The 18,397-nt window shown below is 50.5% G+C and overlaps 1 protein-coding gene across 2 annotated transcripts in view; it reads right to left on the reverse strand.

The window, feature by feature from the left end:
• Nucleotides 1-617: 617 nt before the first annotated feature.
• Nucleotides 618-18,397, reverse strand: part of RASSF1 (Ras association domain family member 1) — a 29,425-nt gene continuing 11,645 nt past the window's right edge. The window contains exons 1-5 of one of the 2 annotated variants that reach the window (XM_066596889.1): nucleotides 8,040-8,339; nucleotides 4,523-4,627; nucleotides 1,666-1,960; nucleotides 1,316-1,431; nucleotides 618-1,213 (exon numbers count right to left, since the gene is read on the reverse strand). In XM_066596889.1, the coding sequence (XP_066452986.1) occupies nucleotides 1,067-1,213; nucleotides 1,316-1,431; nucleotides 1,666-1,960; nucleotides 4,523-4,627; nucleotides 8,040-8,198 (822 nt within the window). In that variant the 5' untranslated portion in view covers nucleotides 8,199-8,339 and the 3' untranslated portion in view covers nucleotides 618-1,066. Of the gene's footprint in view, nucleotides 1,214-1,315; nucleotides 1,432-1,665; nucleotides 1,961-4,522; nucleotides 4,628-8,039; nucleotides 8,340-18,397 lie in introns of those variants that run through there. The other variant, XM_066596888.1, reaches the window with a different exon arrangement.

Raw genomic sequence — 18,397 nt, forward strand, 5'->3', positions numbered from 1 at the left:
TCTAATCTAATGTGGATTCACACTGAAACTGATCCATGGAAAACTTGTCACATGATTTTATGTTGTACACAGAATAACTTCTAACAGAGGAAGCCCAATCATGAGGGGGTCGGGGGCTCTAAGAGGCCAGTAAGTGCATATCTGAGACAGGAAACAAAAATATGCACAACTAACTGATATCACACTGGAAGATATAAATGACGTGTTTGTAAATTAAATGCACATTTTTGTTTCCTGCCTCAGATTATGATTCAGAATGAGCCGTTTCCTCTGAACGAACTACACATAAGATCTACAGGAAGTGACTCATTGGAATCAGACGTTGGCATTGCCGGTGGTGCCAGGTTAGTTCTTAGCTGCGACTCCTCGACGATAACCAGTCTTCGATCATGTAGACATTTTACCACTTCCATCTAGAAACAATCAAATTATTTATACTGCCATGATCTTGTATTACATTATCTTTTATATTCAGTTACATCCAGAGCTGCATTCAGAATTCTGCCAGTTGTTACTAAGGGACAGACATTTCCTGACTTGCACTCTGGACAGCATGTGGCATGAGCAATACATCTCTCACAGTGCAGACACATGAGGGAGCGAAAGGGTAACACAAATTGTCAAAATAGCACAAGACTTTATTAGTGCAAAGTAACATTTATAAACATATAAAAATCAGACGGGAAACAGTCAGCAGGCACAAGGAACCGGGCATCTCACCCGACTGACCTCACATCCCATGTTCTAATTGCTCATACGTCCCCAGCACTGCCTCATGAAGGCCGAGGTTCCTGCAAAGCCTCACGTTACAATGGGATGCCTCCTGTCACTGTAGTGTCATTGAATGCCCGCTTGGTGCATTGTCACCTAGACGGATGCAGTAATTCGTGTCCCATACAGACACACTCTCTCTTCCGCTCACTCACATGTATTCTGTGGGGGGGCAAGGATCTCTGCCGCCCCTGGGCTGTAGCTCTCCCACACTCAGTCTCCAGTCACACCGCGTCCTCTGGATCAGTCGTGCAGTCTTCATGCGCTCCTTTCCTTTAGAGGTACGCAGTGCGCTTCAGCCAGGAGTACGTGACGCCAGTGCTTCCTGCATCTGCTGCCGGCAGCGGGCGTAGCGTTGAATGATCTGCCGCATGTGCTCTTCTTCCTCCCGTTGGAGGATACGCAGGAAGTTCTGTAGCTCAGGCATGCTGAACGCATCCCACTACAAGGAAGAGGTAAGGGTCAGTGCGAGAAGACCACAAGATAGAGGAAACTATAGCGAGAGAGAAGCCAAAGGGGAGAAGAAACGCAGCATGTAACTTACATTCACTTCCCCAGTTTCGTTCTCCTTCAGGATGAAGCTCAAAGTCTTCTCACACGGTCCAGAGAATAGGCGCAACTTTAACGGTTCCTCATCATCTGCAAGTTTTCTCATGGAGACTGCAAGAAATGTCACATAGATAATATCAATGTAAGTGTAATTAAAGGGACATTCACCCTTACAGCCTAGAGTATATATCTGCTGTAGCATTATAAGAGGAGCAGCTGATGAGTAAGGGGGTGATGTTGCAGTCGCCTCCTGTGCATTATAGAAGTGCACTTACCGATGATGTGTTGCGTTGTCACTTCTGCTGTAAGTGAAGAAGTTTAAGAAGTAAGACTCGCAGTTCTCACCTTGACCGTCTTTTTCCGTCCTCTGGAACAAGGCAAATTTCCTGGGGTTATCTAGAACAGTAAATTTGCGCAGGAGAGCATGGATGACCTCGCTGGCCGGGGTGCGGGAACTGAGGTGGAGGTGCTTGGAGGCGTCCTTGGGAAGGTAGAAGGAGGTTCTGCGCTTCACTTGCTGGGATCGGGCACTTCCTTTCCGGTCATGGTTACAGGATGGCTTCTTAGCGGCCGGCACTGAAACCGGACGGATGAGCTTCAGCTGAACCTTAATGAAGCCAGTGTAGGAGCCATCTTTATTCTGAAAGGTAGAAAACAGGTTCAGGTGATTACCGGACACAAGATGGAGGAAAAGGTGGAACTAATGAATCTTCCATGACTTTAGACGAGGACCAACTGCTCTGAGGATCCGATAGCAGTACCGGTCCAACAGTCACCCCAGAACTTGTCTAGTGAGACTCCATCATCTGTAGGTGCTGACCAATGGCGTCCCTTGTACTTGGCTGTCATCACATGGTGTCTTGTCAGCGCCAGCCATTTTGCAGACCCAGCGGTCAGTTCCAACCATTGTGCGGACGTTGTCAGTCTGCGTTGGTTACTGTGTGAACGCTATTGGTCAGTGGGCAGGCCCTGCCAGTCAGTTTGTGGCTCCTGTTGATCAGAGTCGGTCAGTGTGTGGATCTGGTTAGGCAGCATTGGCCATTGTGCAGACCCTATCAGTCAACATCAATTGTGTGGACTCCATTGGTCAGTGTGCAGACCCGTGGGTCAGCGGCGGTCCTTGGACGGATGCTGTCGGTCAGTGTGCAGACCCGTGGGTCAGCGGCGGTCCTTGGACGGATGCTGTCGGTCAGTGTGCAGACCCGTGGGTCAGCGGCGGTCCTTGGACGGATGCTGTCGGTCAGTGTGCAGACCCGTGGGTCAGCGGCGGTCCTTGGACGGATGCTGTCGGTCAGTGTGCAGACCCGTGGGTCAGCGGCGGTCCTTGGACGGATGCTGTCGGTCAGTGTGCAGACCCGTGGGTCAGCGGCGGTCCTTGGACGGATGCTGTCGGTCAGTGTGCAGACCCGTGGGTCAGCGGCGGTCCTTGGACGGATGCTGTCGGTCAGTGTGCAGACCCGTGGGTCAGCGGCGGTCCTTGGACGGATGCTGTCGGTCAGTGTGCAGACCCGTGGGTCAGCGGCGGTCCTTGGACGGATGCTGTCGGTCAGTGTGCAGACCCGTGGGTCAGCGGCGGTCCTTGGACGGATGCTGTCGGTCAGTGTGCAGACCCGTGGGTCAGCGTCGGTCCTTGGACGGATGCTGTCGGTCAGTGTGCAGACCCGTGGGTCAGCGTCGGTCCTTGGACGGATGCTGTCGGTCAGTGTGCAGACCCGTGGGTCAGCGTCGGTCCTTGGACGGATGCTGTCGGTCAGTGTGCAGACCCGTGGGTCAGCGTCGGTCCTTGGACGGATGCTGTCGGTCAGTGTGCAGACCCGTGGGTCAGCGTCGGTCCTTGGACGGATGCTGTCGGTCAGTGTGCAGACCCGTGGGTCAGCGTCGGTCCTTGGACGGATGCTGTCGGTCAGTGTGCAGACCCGTGGGTCAGCGTCGGTCCTTGGACGGATGGTGTCGGTCAGTGTGCAGACCCGTGGGTCAGCGTCGGTCCTTGGACGGATGGTGTCGGTCAGTGTGCAGACCCGTGGGTCAGCGTCGGTCCTTGGACGGATGGTGTCGGTCAGTGTGCAGACCCGTGGGTCAGCGTCGGTCCTTGGACGGATGGTGTCGGTCAGTGTGCAGACCCGTGGGTCAGCGTCGGTCCTTGGACGGATGGTGTCGGTCAGTGTGCAGACCCGTGGGTCAGCGTCGGTCCTTGGACGGATGGTGTCGGTCAGTGTGCAGACCCGTGGGTCAGCGTCGGTCCTTGGACGGATGGTGTCGGTCAGTGTGCAGACCCGTGGGTCAGCGTCGGTCCTTGGACGGATGGTGTCGGTCAGTGTGCAGACCCGTGGGTCAGCGTCGGTCCTTGGACGGATGGTGTCGGTCAGTGTGCAGACCCGTGGGTCAGCGTCGGTCCTTGGACGGATGGTGTCGGTCAGTGTGCAGACCCGTGGGTCAGCGTCGGTCCTTGGACGGATGGTGTCGGTCAGTGTGCAGACCCGTGGGTCAGCGTCGGTCCTTGGACGGATGGTGTCGGTCAGTGTGCAGACCCGTGGGTCAGCGTCGGTCCTTGGACGGATGGTGTCGGTCAGTGTGCAGACCCGTGGGTCAGCGTCGGTCCTTGGACGGATGGTGTCGGTCAGTGTGCAGACCCGTGGGTCAGCGTCGGTCCTTGGACGGATGGTGTCGGTCAGTGTGCAGACCCGTGGGTCAGCGTCGGTCCTTGGACGGATGGTGTCGGTCAGTGTGCAGACCCGTGGGTCAGCGTCGGTCCTTGGACGGATGGTGTCGGTCAGTGTGCAGACCCGTGGGTCAGCGTCGGTCCTTGGACGGATGGTGTCGGTCAGTGTGCAGACCCGTGGGTCAGCGTCGGTCCTTGGACGGATGGTGTCGGTCAGTGTGCAGACCCGTGGGTCAGCGTCGGTCCTTGGACGGATGGTGTCGGTCAGTGTGCAGACTCGTAGGTTAGCGTCGGTCCTTGTATGGATGCTATTGGTCAGTGTGCGTATCTAGTCAGTCAACTTCGGGCATTGTGTGGACCCCCGAGAGTCAGTGTGTGGACCCAGTCTGCAAATATTGGTCTACATGTTTACCTGTTACTCAGTGTGCGGAACCTGTCAGTCAGTACTAGTCATTAGGCAGACCCCACCGGTCACTGCCAGTGTACGGACCCAGTCGGTCACTACAGGATGTCTCGCTGGTGTCAGCCCTGGGATGGACTTACCATGCTCATGAAGAGGTTACTCTTGATCTTTGAGTTATAATCCCTGATCGTCTGCTCCGTCTCCTTCTGGCTCAGAGTCGGTGGCTGCTTTTCTGGTTTCTCATCCTGAAAAAACACAAGAGATTATGGGATGGGTGATCCGGCTTGTTCTGCCGTCAGTCCAGTTCTCGTCCGTTGCCACCACAGAGCCGCTCCGGCCATTCCCCTGACTTGTGATTAGTTTTACTGGTTCTCAGTCATCTGCAGTTTCTCCTTCCTCATAGTTCGGGTTGTGAAGTTCTTTGCACATAAAAGGTTCTCTGCACATCGGGAGCGGCAGCAGCGCCAACAGGAATGTCCCTGCCTGGACTGATGAGAACCAGTACAGTGCGTGCAGAATTAACCCCTTTATGGCAAATTACATCCCGCTGCTACAGTGGATATCGATTTTGCCATTGCTTCCTCTTGTGTCCAAGAAATCTATAGTTAAAGGGGTTTTTATTGACGACCTATCCGACCGATCAGTTCCCGGAAACTACACGGGGTTTAAGTGATCTGCGTTTGATCAAACCCTGTGTATTTTGCCGGTGACAGCGAGTCCTTGAACAGCTGATTGGTCGGGGTCCTGAGCGCTGGACCCCAGCTGATCAACTATTGATGACCTATCTTAAGGATAGGTCAGCAATAAAAGCAGAAGAGAAATCAGTATATATGCCAATCATGATCAGGGGTGTGCCCGATGCGTCGACGAGGGAGAAATCTGACTCTTCAGCACATTAGTATACAGCACGGAAAACTTCAAGGAGCGGATTATGAAGGTATCGGGGCACGGACTACAGAACCAAATAGTGCTAAGAAAATCCCATTAGCAGTGCAGTTAAGGGTTTATCGTGGATCATACATTGTACAAACTTGGTGACGGGTTCCCTTTAAGGTCCACATACACCTTAGACTAAAGTTGATGAAAATGAACGATTTTAACCGATTGTTGGGGAAAATTTAATAATGAACACAGTTCTTTTAGTCATCGTCTGGTGCGGAGGACTCTGGTGCATATTGCTTCAGAAATCTCCTCTGTGCCCCATGTCCTGCCTGTCTCTCCCCATGGTCCGCGCTCCCTCCTCCTCCCTCTTCTTGCTCACAGTTGCATCAGTCTGTGGTGGGGGCTGGGAGCGATGGCCGCCCAGTCCCTGGGAACCCCCTCCCTGATCTTTGTGACTCAGATGCAAGTTTAGATCAAGTGGAGGCCTGAGAACCACAACTCCGGAAATCTGAGAGGAAGGAAACTGCAGAACACGCCCGGCCTGTACCCAAAGACGTGTGCTGTGGAGCCGGCCTGTACCCAGCAGGGCATGGAGTCGTGGAGCCGGCCTGTACCCAGCAGGGCATGGAGCCGCACACCCACCCTGTACTCCGAGACGTGTGCTGTGGAGCCGGCCTGTACCCAGCAGGGCATGGAGCCGCACACCGATCCTGTACCCAGAGACGTGTGCTGTGGAGCCGGGCTGCACCCAGAAGGGCATGGAGTCGCATGCCCACCCTGTACCCAGAGATGTGTGCAGTGAAGCCGGCCTGTACCCAGAAGGGCATGGAGCCACGCGCCCGCCCTGTATCCATAGACGTGTGCTGTGGTGCCGGCCTGTAACCAGAAGGGCATGAGGCCACACACCGGCCTGTACACAAGGGGGCATGGCAGAGCCACATGCCTGGCCAGTACCCAGAGGGGTATGGCAGAGCCACACGCCCGGCCTGTACCCAGAGACGTGTGTTGTGGAGATGGCCTTTATTCAGAATGACATGGAGCCACACGCCCGGCCTGTACAGGGGGGGGGGGGGGGGGGGTTGAATGGCAGAGCCGCAGGGAATTTTAAATACAGTGGGATTACATTAGTATAACACACAAACCTTTTGTGGCCGGCAGCGATAAGGACGGCCGCGGGACGGGAACCAAAACTGAGATTTATCATACGAAAAACGTTCATTACCAAGCGCAGTCAGCGGCTATACGAGGATGTATGTGGTAAAGGTGGCAGAATGGAAGTGCGACGACATGTCCAGGTTGTTCAGACGTGGGTGACCTGGTCTGTGACGCCCCCAGTGCTGCCAGTCTGCGTTAGGCGGCGAGCTGCAGTCAGAATCATATGCGCAGTCTACGGTCGCCGGGAGACCTCTTGAACTCTATGTGCTGCAGCTTGTGCGCTTTGTCCCCATTTATCATGGTATAGCCCGTTTGTACAGGACGTCACCGCTGTCATCTACGTGTCACCAGCAGCTCGCATCTCCTATCGATGGGACACTAGTATCGCATGTCACAATATGGCGAAACTACATTTCTTTCACGATTTGCATCGTGGCCTCATATTAATACAATTCCCCCGTTGTCACTGATTCGCGGTTGTCGCGGGACGCTTTAGCTGAGCGATTTAATTTATTTGACCGATTACATTAATTCAATTGTGACATTTTTTAATGGCGACCAATAAATAAACACACTGTTACGCCAATTCGCCTAATATAGATTCCCTTTGGTTATTTTAGCGCTGGAACAAGTAGCTCCGCGCACACATCCCCTCGTGCCGCGCTGGAAGGGCCTGTTTTGCCCCTGGATAGGCCTTTCTGTGGACAATTTATATATATCCTACATCCCTCAGTAGGTCCTCCTGGTAGATCTCATTGCCATCTCCCATGAAGGAACATTCTTGAGGGCAGTAATTTATAGTCCGGGGGTCTCAAAGAGAACAATGATTGTTCAATCTAAATACGCACCAACGACGAACAAGAATCGTTCGCTCCTCATTAGTCATTCAGTTTCTGCAGAACTAAAAACCACCATTGGCGCGTTGTGTTTAACCACTTCTCGTTCGCACAGGAACAGCAAACACTGAACAAGAAGGGAGCGAGTCAGCGACGATCTGACGGTCTGAGCCGCGGCACGAGCTGCTGATGACGTCATTCGCTTGGGCAAACGACAATCGCCCAGGTCTAAAGGCGGCATTAGTAATTAAGATTAATAATCCATTTAGTCAGAGATTAAGAATGTCAGCGCCCAACAATAGATGTGGGCACGCCTGTCAAGCCCCAGGATCATGTGTGCCAACTTCTAGTATGAAGTGCCAAGCCAGTGCCCATGATAGTACCAGCAGCTGCCTACACCCTCTTATACCCACTTGGTACTCTCTCATACCTCTTCTTCCCCTCTTAATCCCTTCCAGACAGTTTATACCTCCACGTCGCACCCAGCTGGTACCACTTTATACCCCTCCTACCTCCTCTTGTACCACTCCTGCCCCCTATACTGTCAACCTCACACCCAGCCGGTACCCCCTTATGCCCCTCCTGCCCTCTTACACCAACACAGTCACCGGTTTAGTGACTTCTAGCATTAGTCGTTCCTCCCGGTTGTACAGCACTGCGGACTATGCTGGCGCTATCTCTATAAGTTATTGTGCCGCTGTGCCCGTGGGTCTGCCGCCCCAGGACTTTCTGCCACCAGGGCTGCAATCCTGCGCCCCCTCCCCGCTCCGGCGCGTAGTCTGACCTGGGTCTTGGCCGGGGATCTCCGGGGCAGTATGGAGGTCTTGGCGGTGTAGAAGAGCTCCAGCTCCGGGTCCGACTCCTCCTGGCTGCAGTAGCCGCTGCTGGTCGTGCTGTTCCAGGTCCGCTCGAAGCTCGCGCTGTCCTTGTCGCCTTTGCCCATGATGGTAGCGAGTATGTGTAGTGACACGGAGGTGGCCGGCTGTCGGTCGGTCAGTCTGCCTGCCTGTCCGTTCTGCTCTGTTCTTCTCTGCTCAGCTTCAAGTTGAACGTACACAGAGTCTGCAAAGTCTGCTGTGATTGGGAGGGGGAGAGCGGCGCCGGGAGGGGAAGAGATGACTTCATCCCCCCAACACTCCACACCCACATCCGCTCCGGGGATTTCATCACCATGTACAGCTCTGATCCGTGACCATGTGCTCCCGGAGTACAGGCGCCGCTGATCTCTGCTCCATGAGCACATACTCTGCTGCTCTGTGTTCCATGGCTACAGGCGGCGCTGACTTTTACTCCAGGAGTACAGGCAATGCTAGTCTCTGCTGCAAAAGTATAGGCACAGCCTAATCTCTGCTGCAAAAGTATAGGCACCGCTAGTCCCTGCTGCAAAAGTATAGGCACAGCCTAATCTCTGCTGCAAAAGTATAGGCACCGCTAATCTCTGCTGCAAAAGTATAGGCACAGCCTAATCTCTGCTGCAAAAGTATAGGCACAGCCTAATCTCTGCTGCAAAAGTATAGGCACCGCTAATCTCTGCTGCAAAAGTATAGGCACAGCTAATCTCTGCTGCAAAAGTATAGGCACCGCTAATCTCTGCTGCAAAAGTATAGGCACCGCTAATCTCTGCTGCAGAAGTATAGGCACCGCTAATCTCTGCTGCAAAAGTATAGGCACCGCTAATCTCTGCTGTAAAAGTATAGACACAGCTAATCTCTGCTGCAAAAGTATAGGCACCGCTAATCTCTGCTGCAAAAGTATAGGCACCGCTAATCTCTGCTGCAAAAGTATAGGCACCGCTAATCTCTGCTGCAAAAGTATAGGCACCGCTAATCTCTGCTGCAAAAGTATAGGCACCGCTAATCTCTGCTGCAAAAGTATAGGCACATCTAATCTCTGCTGCAAAAGTATAGGCACAGCTAATCTCTGCTGCAAAAGTATAGGCACCGCTAATCTCTGCTGCAAAAGTATAGGCACAGCTAATCTCTGCTGCAAAAGTATAGGCACAGCTAATCTCTGCTGCAAAAGTATAGGCACCGCTAATCTCTGCTGCAAAAGTATAGGCACATCTAATCTCTGCTGCAAAAGTATAGGCACAGCTAATCTCCGCTGCAAAAGTATAGGCACCGCTAATCTCTGCTGCAAAAGTATAGGCACCGCTAATCTCTGCTGCAAAAGTATAGGCACCGCTAAAATCTGCTGCAAAAGTATAGGCACCGCTAAAATCTGCTGCAAAAGTATAGGCACAGCTAATCTCTGCTGCAAAAGTATAGGCACCGCTAATCTCTGCTGCAAAAGTATAGGCACATCTAATCTCTGCTGCAAAAGTATAGGCACAGCTAATCTCCGCTGCAAAAGTATAGGCACCGCTAATCTCTGCTGCAAAAGTATAGGCACCGCTAATCTCTGCTGCAAAAGTATAGGCACCGCTAAAATCTGCTGCAAAAGTATAGGCACCGCTAAAATCTGCTGCAAAAGTATAGGCACCGCTAATCTCTGCTGTAAAAGTATAGGCACCGCTAATCTCTGCTGCAAAAGTATAGGCACCGCTAATCTCTGCTGCAAAAGTATAGGCACCGCTAATCTCTGCTGCAAAAGTATAGGCACCGCTAATCTCTGCTGCAAAAGTATAGGCACAGCTAATCTCTGCTGTAAAAGTATAGGCACAGCTAATCTCTGCTGTAAAAGTATAGGCACCGCTAATCTCTGCTGCAAAAGTATAGGCACCGCTAATCTCTGCTGCAAAAGTATAGGCACCGCTAATCTCTGCTGCAAAAGTATAGGCACCGCTAATCTCTGCTGCAAAAGTATAGGCACCGCTAATCTCTGCTGCAAAAGTATAGGCACATCTAATCTCTGCTGCAAAAGTATAGGCACAGCTAATCTCCGCTGCAAAAGTATAGGCACCGCTAATCTCTGCTGCAAAAGTATAGGCACCGCTAATCTCTGCTGCAAAAGTATAGGCACCGCTAATCTCTGCTGCAAAAGTATAGGCACCGCTAAAATCTGCTGCAAAAGTATAGGCACCGCTAAAATCTGCTGCAAAAGTATAGGCACAGCTAATCTCTGCTGTAAAAGTATAGGCACATCTAATCTCTGCTGCAAAAGTATAGGCACATCTAATCTCTGCTGCAAAAGTATAGGCACAGCTAATCTCTGCTGCAAAAGTATAGGCACCGCTAATCTCTGCTGCAAAAGTATAGGCACATCTAATCTCTGCTGCAAAAGTATAGGCACAGCTAATCTCCGCTGCAAAAGTATAGGCACCGCTAATCTCTGCTGCAAAAGTATAGGCACCGCTAATCTCTGCTGCAAAAGTATAGGCACCGCTAAAATCTGCTGCAAAAGTATAGGCACCGCTAAAATCTGCTGCAAAAGTATAGGCACAGCTAATCTCTGCTGCAAAAGTATAGGCACCGCTAATCTCTGCTGCAAAAGTATAGGCACATCTAATCTCTGCTGCAAAAGTATAGGCACAGCTAATCTCCGCTGCAAAAGTATAGGCACCGCTAATCTCTGCTGCAAAAGTATAGGCACCGCTAATCTCTGCTGCAAAAGTATAGGCACCGCTAAAATCTGCTGCAAAAGTATAGGCACCGCTAAAATCTGCTGCAAAAGTATAGGCACCGCTAATCTCTGCTGTAAAAGTATAGGCACCGCTAATCTCTGCTGCAAAAGTATAGGCACCGCTAATCTCTGCTGCAAAAGTATAGGCACCGCTAATCTCTGCTGCAAAAGTATAGGCACCGCTAATCTCTGCTGCAAAAGTATAGGCACAGCTAATCTCTGCTGTAAAAGTATAGGCACAGCTAATCTCTGCTGTAAAAGTATAGGCACCGCTAATCTCTGCTGCAAAAGTATAGGCACCGCTAATCTCTGCTGCAAAAGTATAGGCACCGCTAATCTCTGCTGCAAAAGTATAGGCACCGCTAATCTCTGCTGCAAAAGTATAGGCACCGCTAATCTCTGCTGCAAAAGTATAGGCACATCTAATCTCTGCTGCAAAAGTATAGGCACATCTAATCTCTGCTGCAAAAGTATAGGCACAGCTAATCTCCGCTGCAAAAGTATAGGCACCGCTAATCTCTGCTGCAAAAGTATAGGCACCGCTAATCTCTGCTGCAAAAGTATAGGCACCGCTAAAATCTGCTGCAAAAGTATAGGCACCGCTAAAATCTGCTGCAAAAGTATAGGCACAGCTAATCTCTGCTGTAAAAGTATAGGCACAGCTAATCTCTGCTGTAAAAGTATAGGCACATCTAATCTCTGCTGCAAAAGTATAGGCACATCTAATCTCTGCTGCAAAAGTATAGGCACAGCTAATCTCCGCTGCAAAAGTATAGGCACCGCTAATCTCTGCTGCAAAAGTATAGGCACCGCTAATCTCTGCTGCAAAAGTATAGGCACCGCTAAAATCTGCTGCAAAAGTATAGGCACCGCTAAAATCTGCTGCAAAAGTATAGGCACAGCTAATCTCTGCTGTAAAAGTATAGGCACCGCTAATCTCTGCTGCAAAAGTATAGGCACCGCTAATCTCTGCTGCAAAAGTATAGGCACAGCTAATCTCTGCTGTAAAAGTATAGGCACAGCTAATCTCTGCTGTAAAAGTATAGGCACCGCTAATCTCTGCTGCAAAAGTATAGGCACCGCTAATCTCTGCTGCAAAAGTATAGGCACCGCTAATCTCTGCTGCAAAAGTATAGGCACCGCTAATCTCTGCTGCAAAAGTATAGGCACAGCCTAATCTCTGCTGCAAAAGTATAGGCACCGCTAATCTCTGCTGCAAAAGTATAGGCACAGCCTAATCTCCGCTGCAAAAGTATAGGCACCGCCTAATCTCTGCTGCAAAAGTATAGGCACCGCTAATCTCCGCTGCAAAAGTATAGGCACCGCTAATCTCTGCTGCAAAAGTATAGGCACCGCTAATCTCTGCTGCAAAAGTATAGGCACCGCTAATCTCTGCTGCAAAAGTATAGGTGCCACTAATTTCTGTGCTTTACAACTACGGGGTGCCGCTGATCTGCGCTCCGCGACTACGGGGCGCCGCTGATCTGCGCTCCGCGACTACGGGGCGCCGCTGATCTGCGCTCCGCGACTACGGGTACCGCTGCTTGCTCAATGACTATGGGTATTGCTGATCTTTGTGCCACTCGCTGCATTATATAATTGCCCTGTGTAAGGTGGGAGTCACATGCTACAGTTTTTGATGCTATTTTTTTGAGCCAAAGCCAGAAATTGAGTCATCGGGGGATGTGGAGGGGCACAGAGTTCTTTACGTGGACCTCCATTATAATAACCACTTCTGTGACTTCCAGTCCTGACCTCAGACTTCTCACAGCTGAGGGTTTGTCACAGTTGTGTCCGGTCTACAGACTTTTCACTGTATGGGGTGTATTCAGTTATGCGGTCAATTCCCCCCCCCCCCCGCCCCCCTCTCAAAATTGCACTGACACTGCATCTGACTAACAATGCGCAGTCTTAGGCCGGGTCACACGGCATATGATTACGCCGTGTGATATGCGGTAACTCACAGGCAATCAGTTACATTGCCTTATTCAGGTGGGCTGGCAAACTATTGTGCCTATTACTGGCCCATGAGCCTTAAGGCATCCTGCACACGAGCGGATTTGCATTGCGAAATTCTGCAGCAAATCCAGCCCATAACATGCTATGGCAATACGTGATTTCCTGCCCACGAGTGGAAATTGATTGCAATTTCCACTTGCGGAGGAGAAATTACATCATGCAGCGATTTTAGTGTGGGAAACGCGCGGCTGGCTTCCATTGAAGTCAATGTAAGCCGTCCGTCCCGCTGCCATTTTGCAACCATCATTGTAGAATGGTTGAGGCAGCCGCATCATCACCATAGCGACGGCGCGGCATCCTCTGTACTGCGCATGTGTTGTGGCGTGTCGGCTGGCACATATGCAGCAGAGGAGAAGACGGTGGAGAGGTATGCTGGGGGTCACTGGCTGGGAACCGGGTCGAACTTCGCTGCGGGTATCTTGCATGCAGGGTCCAACCTGCCTGTGAGCTGGCGGCCTTAGTGTCTCAGCCCAGAGTCCAGCTCAGAAGTGGGACTTGTGCTGCTGTTTACCTAACACAAGATTGTGTGCACTGATACACTGCAACAACACCCCAGCTTTTAATGCTTACGTTCACTGACTACAAGCAGAGATCTTGGGAAGGAACCCCCCCCCCACCCTCAAAAAAAACCAAAGTACACTCATTGTCAGTAACATCCCTCCCCCAGAAGTTGTCGGATGGAATGAAACTTTCTCTGTGTTGATATAAGTAAGTAATTACAATATCAGAGCAAAGGATGTGATACAGGCGGGCATGGAGGCTCTAGTACCTTGTTGTACCACCTCTATCTTGGATACAAGATGTGATACAGGCGGGCATGGAGGCTCTAGTACCTTGTTGTACCGCCTCTAGCTTGGATACAAAATGTGATACGGGTAGGCATCACAGGAGGCATACAGGGTTCGTATGGTATCCTATGGCATATTGCTACAGATTTGCTGTAACAGCCTTTAGATCCTGCAAAGTCTTAGGCTGTCGGAGTTGGCGTCCCAGATGGTCCCCATACATGTTCTATTGATGATAAATCTGGCAACCAGGCAGCTACAGAAGTGTGACAATGTTGTGGAGACTCCTGTGTCCCCCTTGTGTGTGCGGCCGAGCATTATCCTGCTGGCAAATGCCTCTTTGAAGCTGCCATGAGAGGAACACATGTGGCTGCAGGATGTCCTGAACATATCGCTGAGCTATCATTGTGCCTCATACCACTACTAGGGGTGACCGACTGTCATATGTGATGTCCCCAGACCATCACACCAGCAGGGGGCAGTGTGCCGTCCCACAGTATAGGCAGGATTGAGGCGCTCACCCAGAGGTCTCCAGACACGAACCCGGCCGTTATCAGCGCCCAAACTAAACCTGGATTCGTCGCTTCAGACAACCCGATTCCACTCCGTAGCGTCCAGTATAATTGTTCACGACACCACTGCAAACAGAGGTGATGGTGGGTATCAAAGGCAGTACATGTAACAAATGTCTTTCAGCTAAGCCCCTGGAAATGGTTCCGACAATCACAGGAGAGTAACGATGGCTCCCCCTGTTTCTGGCGGACAACAAAGCATTTGGAGCTGCTTGTGGTTGTCGGACGATCAGACGATCCTCTCTACTGGTGGTCTGTCAGGGGGTCCTGAGCCCGGTCACCTTGTGTGCCCCAACGCATCACTGGTCCCAACACCCCCTAACAGTCTGGACAGAACGGCCCAGTGGCGGCAGTTCATCGATACGACCATCCAGCTTCTCACATCCCAATAATGCACCCCCCCCCCCCCAGACAAAATTGTGTGTACAAAGCTGCGATTTTGTAGCGCCAATATCACTGTTGCCCGTGTAAAAGAGGCCTTAGGGCTCCTGCGCACTGGCAAGGGCGTTATCGAGCGTGATTAATGGCCCAAAAATCGCCCTCGCAATCCTTCTGAAAACCCCACACGGAAACAGCCTCACATCCCTGCATCCTGGTCGCATTGAAAACCCCTGCATGCAACAGACTCGCATCTCTGCGGGCAATGAAAGCAGGCGGGGGTTGGGCTAAGTGCCGCGAATTAGCCCCACCCCTGTTTCGCCTCTCCCCATTGCAAATAGTGCAGAGGGGCGGAGAGGGGGCGGAAGCTCAGTTCCTGCTCCTGGCTCTTCCATCCTCCCCCCCCCCCCCCCCCCGCAGAGGAGAACAACGTATATCGGCTCGGCGTGAAAACGTTCATGTGAATGCAGCCTCAGAGACCTGTAACTTCTTTGAGAGGCTCCTCTGTCCTCCACTCATTACCTGTAGTAATGGCACCTGTTTGAACTTGTTATCATTATAAAAGACACCTGTCCACAACCTCAGGCAGCCACACTCCAAACTCTACTATGGTGAAGACCAAAGAGCTGTCGAAGGACTCCAGAAACAAAATTGTAACCCTGCACCAGACTGGGAAGACTGAATCTGCAATAGGCAAGCAGCTTGATGTGAAGAAATCAACTGTGGGAGCAATAATTTGAAAATGGAAGAGATACAAGACCACTGATAATCTCCCTCGATCTGGGGCTCCACGCAAGATCTCACCCTGTGGGGTCAAAAGGATCACAAGAACGGTGAGCAAAAATCCCAGAACCACACAGGGGAATCTAGTGAATGACCCTCAGAGAGCTGGGACCAACGTAACAAAGGCTACCATCAGTAACACACTACGCCACCAGGGACTCAGATCCCGCAGTGCCAGACGTGTCCCCCTGCTTAAGCCAGTACATGTCCGGGGCCGACTGAAGTTTGCTAGAAAGCATTTGGATGATCCAGAAGAGTTTTGGGAGAATGTCATATGGTCAGATGAAACCAAAGTAGAACTGTTTGGCAGAAACACAACTCGTCGGGTTTGGAGGTGAAAGAATGCTGAGTTGCATCCAAAGAGCACCATACCTACTGTGAAGCATGGGGGTGGCAACATCATGCTTTGGGGCTGTTTCTCTGCAAAGGGACCAGGACGACTGATCCGTATGCATGAAAGAATGAATGGGGCCATGTATCGTGAGATTTTGAGTGCAAACCTCCTATCAGCAAGGGCACTGAAGATGAAACGTGGCTGGGTCTTTCAGCATGACAGTTATCCCAAGCACACCGCCAGGGCAACGAAGGAGTGGCTTCGTAAGAAGCATTTCAAGGTCCTGGAGTGGCCTAGCCAGTCTCCAGATCTCAACCCTATAGAAAACCTTTGGATGGAGTTGAAAGTCCATGTTGCCCAGCGACAGCCCCAAAACATCACTGCTCTTGAGGAGATCTGCATGGAGGAATGGGCCAACATACCAGCAACATTGTGTGCCAACCTTGGGAGGACTTACAGAAAACATTTGACCTCTGTCATTGCCAAAAAAGGATATATAACAAAGCATTGAGATGAACTTTTGTTATTGACCAAATACTTATTTCCCATCATAATTTCCAAGAAATTTGTTAAAAAATCATAGAATGTGATTTTCTGGATGTGTTTTCTCATGTTGTCTCTCATAGTTGAGGTCTACCTATGATGTCAATTACAGGCCTCTCTCATCTTTTTAAGTGGGAGAACTTGTACAATTGGGATCTGACTAAATACTTTTTTCCCCACTGTACATGCAAGATTGATGAGAGTGCCAAGCCATTTTTTAAATTATTCCTATTGAAGCAACATGTGATTTTCAAGCACGTGAAAAATGTGCGTGAAAATTGCACTGCGTTTCAATGCTTTTTCTTGCGAAACGCATCGCACTTGCAGGCAAAATTTCAGGTTTAAGAGTGCGATATCGGACCATGGTTCTCGGACGGATATCACGCTTGCCCATGTAAATGCAACATAAGATATGTGCCAGAAAAGTGTTCGCATACTTTGAAGCTGCCTGTGTCAGTCTTCACTGTAGTCCTCACATTCTGTTCATGTACCCTTTTCTAGCACCTCTATAGGCCCCTTTAGTGGAAGAACACAGAGATGAATCAATTATATAAAACGGATCCTGTGATGCTGCATATGACATCCTGTGCCCCCCGGCTGCCATCATTGCCCCTTCCTCCCCCGCCGCTTAGTTTTGATCTCAGTCGCTCTCGCTCTTGTTCTGTAAATCGTTATAATCTCTGTTCTTTGTGTTCAGTTCAATGTTGGCAGCAACTCCGGGTCACATGACCAGGTATCCTGAGGAAGGGGGGGGGAGGGGGGCTCCCGCCAGATGTGGGAATATCCTGCCTCTAGTCATCGGACCCTCCGGGGGTCATCCCTCCTCCCCCACCCAGTGTGTTGTAAAGTGAGACTGTAACCCATTACACAGATTTACTGGACGCGGCCGTGTACAGAGGGCACTTATGTTTTATATATATATATATATATATATATATATATTAGTGCTATGGGTGACGGCCGCTGCTCTAGATGAGCCGCCATCTGTGCAGCGTCAGACTAAACGCACTAAACTATATTCTAGGTCACGTAGTATCCTGTGAGGAAACGGCGGTAATTGGGATTGTACACGCCGTCATGTGACAACTCTGGAGGCTAATGGGCGCTGCTCGGTAATTGCACACATTAGGGTGCATTCACACGGGTGAGTTTCATGTGCCTGTTCCATCCAATAGCAATACGGATGGAACTCGCGCATGTTAATAACATATTGAATGTGTTTATTCACATGAGCTATTTTTCGCTCGCAGCGCTGTGAGATTATAAAGTCGCTACATATCCTATTTTTGGTCGATTCCTTGTAAGGAATCGCCTATGGTTTCCTATGGGATCTTACTTTTTTTTTTTTAAATCACATTGTACCCACATGCCATGCGATTCGTATGTGAGGCGATGCGATTTTTATCATTGAAATCTATTGGAAAAACGTATGAAAATCGAAAGTACCTGGATGCCAGGCCGCGCCTTATTTATGCAAAAGTGCATCTAGAGTCGCAAGTGTGATATCAATTTGGGTTTTTCAGACCAGTTTCCCGCTCGCCCATTTAAATACAACATTAGGGCTCCTGCACACTGGCGAGGGCGATACCCAGCCGTGATTCACAGCCTGATTTTGCCCTCGCAGTCCTGAAAACCCCTAGATGTGAGGCAAGGAACTATAGCGATGTTCTCCCATTGTTTTCAATGGGGCCGAGGCTGCTGCCGCCTGTCCTATTGAAAACAATGGGCGATTTTGCAATAAGAATGAACGTGCTGCGATGGGTTTCCTGTATCGCATCGCAACACAGTGCCATGCTGAGAAACATCGCAAATGTGAATGAACCCATGCAAAATAATGGGTTTCATATTTGTGCGTCTCACAACGCACACATCTCGCACGATTTTCTCGTGTGAAGAAGCCCTTGCTGAGAAGTTTTTGTGATAAAAGAGCCTCTCAGCGTCAGCAGACGACCAGGAGGGTGGCGCGGGTCTGACTAGTCACATGACAGGACTTCATCTGTATGACCATTGCAGTGATGATGCCACTGATGGGGAGGGTCAATAACAACCTACAAATAATGGATCAGAGATCTAGGCACTTTGCCTTACTGGGTTAAGCAGCGACAGATGTGTCCATCAGCCGCTTATCTCCATTGCTATAGAAATTTACACACACAAGCTACCAGAA

Source organism: Eleutherodactylus coqui, chromosome 3 (assembly GCF_035609145.1).
Source record: "Eleutherodactylus coqui strain aEleCoq1 chromosome 3, aEleCoq1.hap1, whole genome shotgun sequence".
Classification (NCBI taxonomy): domain Eukaryota; kingdom Metazoa; phylum Chordata; class Amphibia; order Anura; family Eleutherodactylidae; genus Eleutherodactylus; species Eleutherodactylus coqui.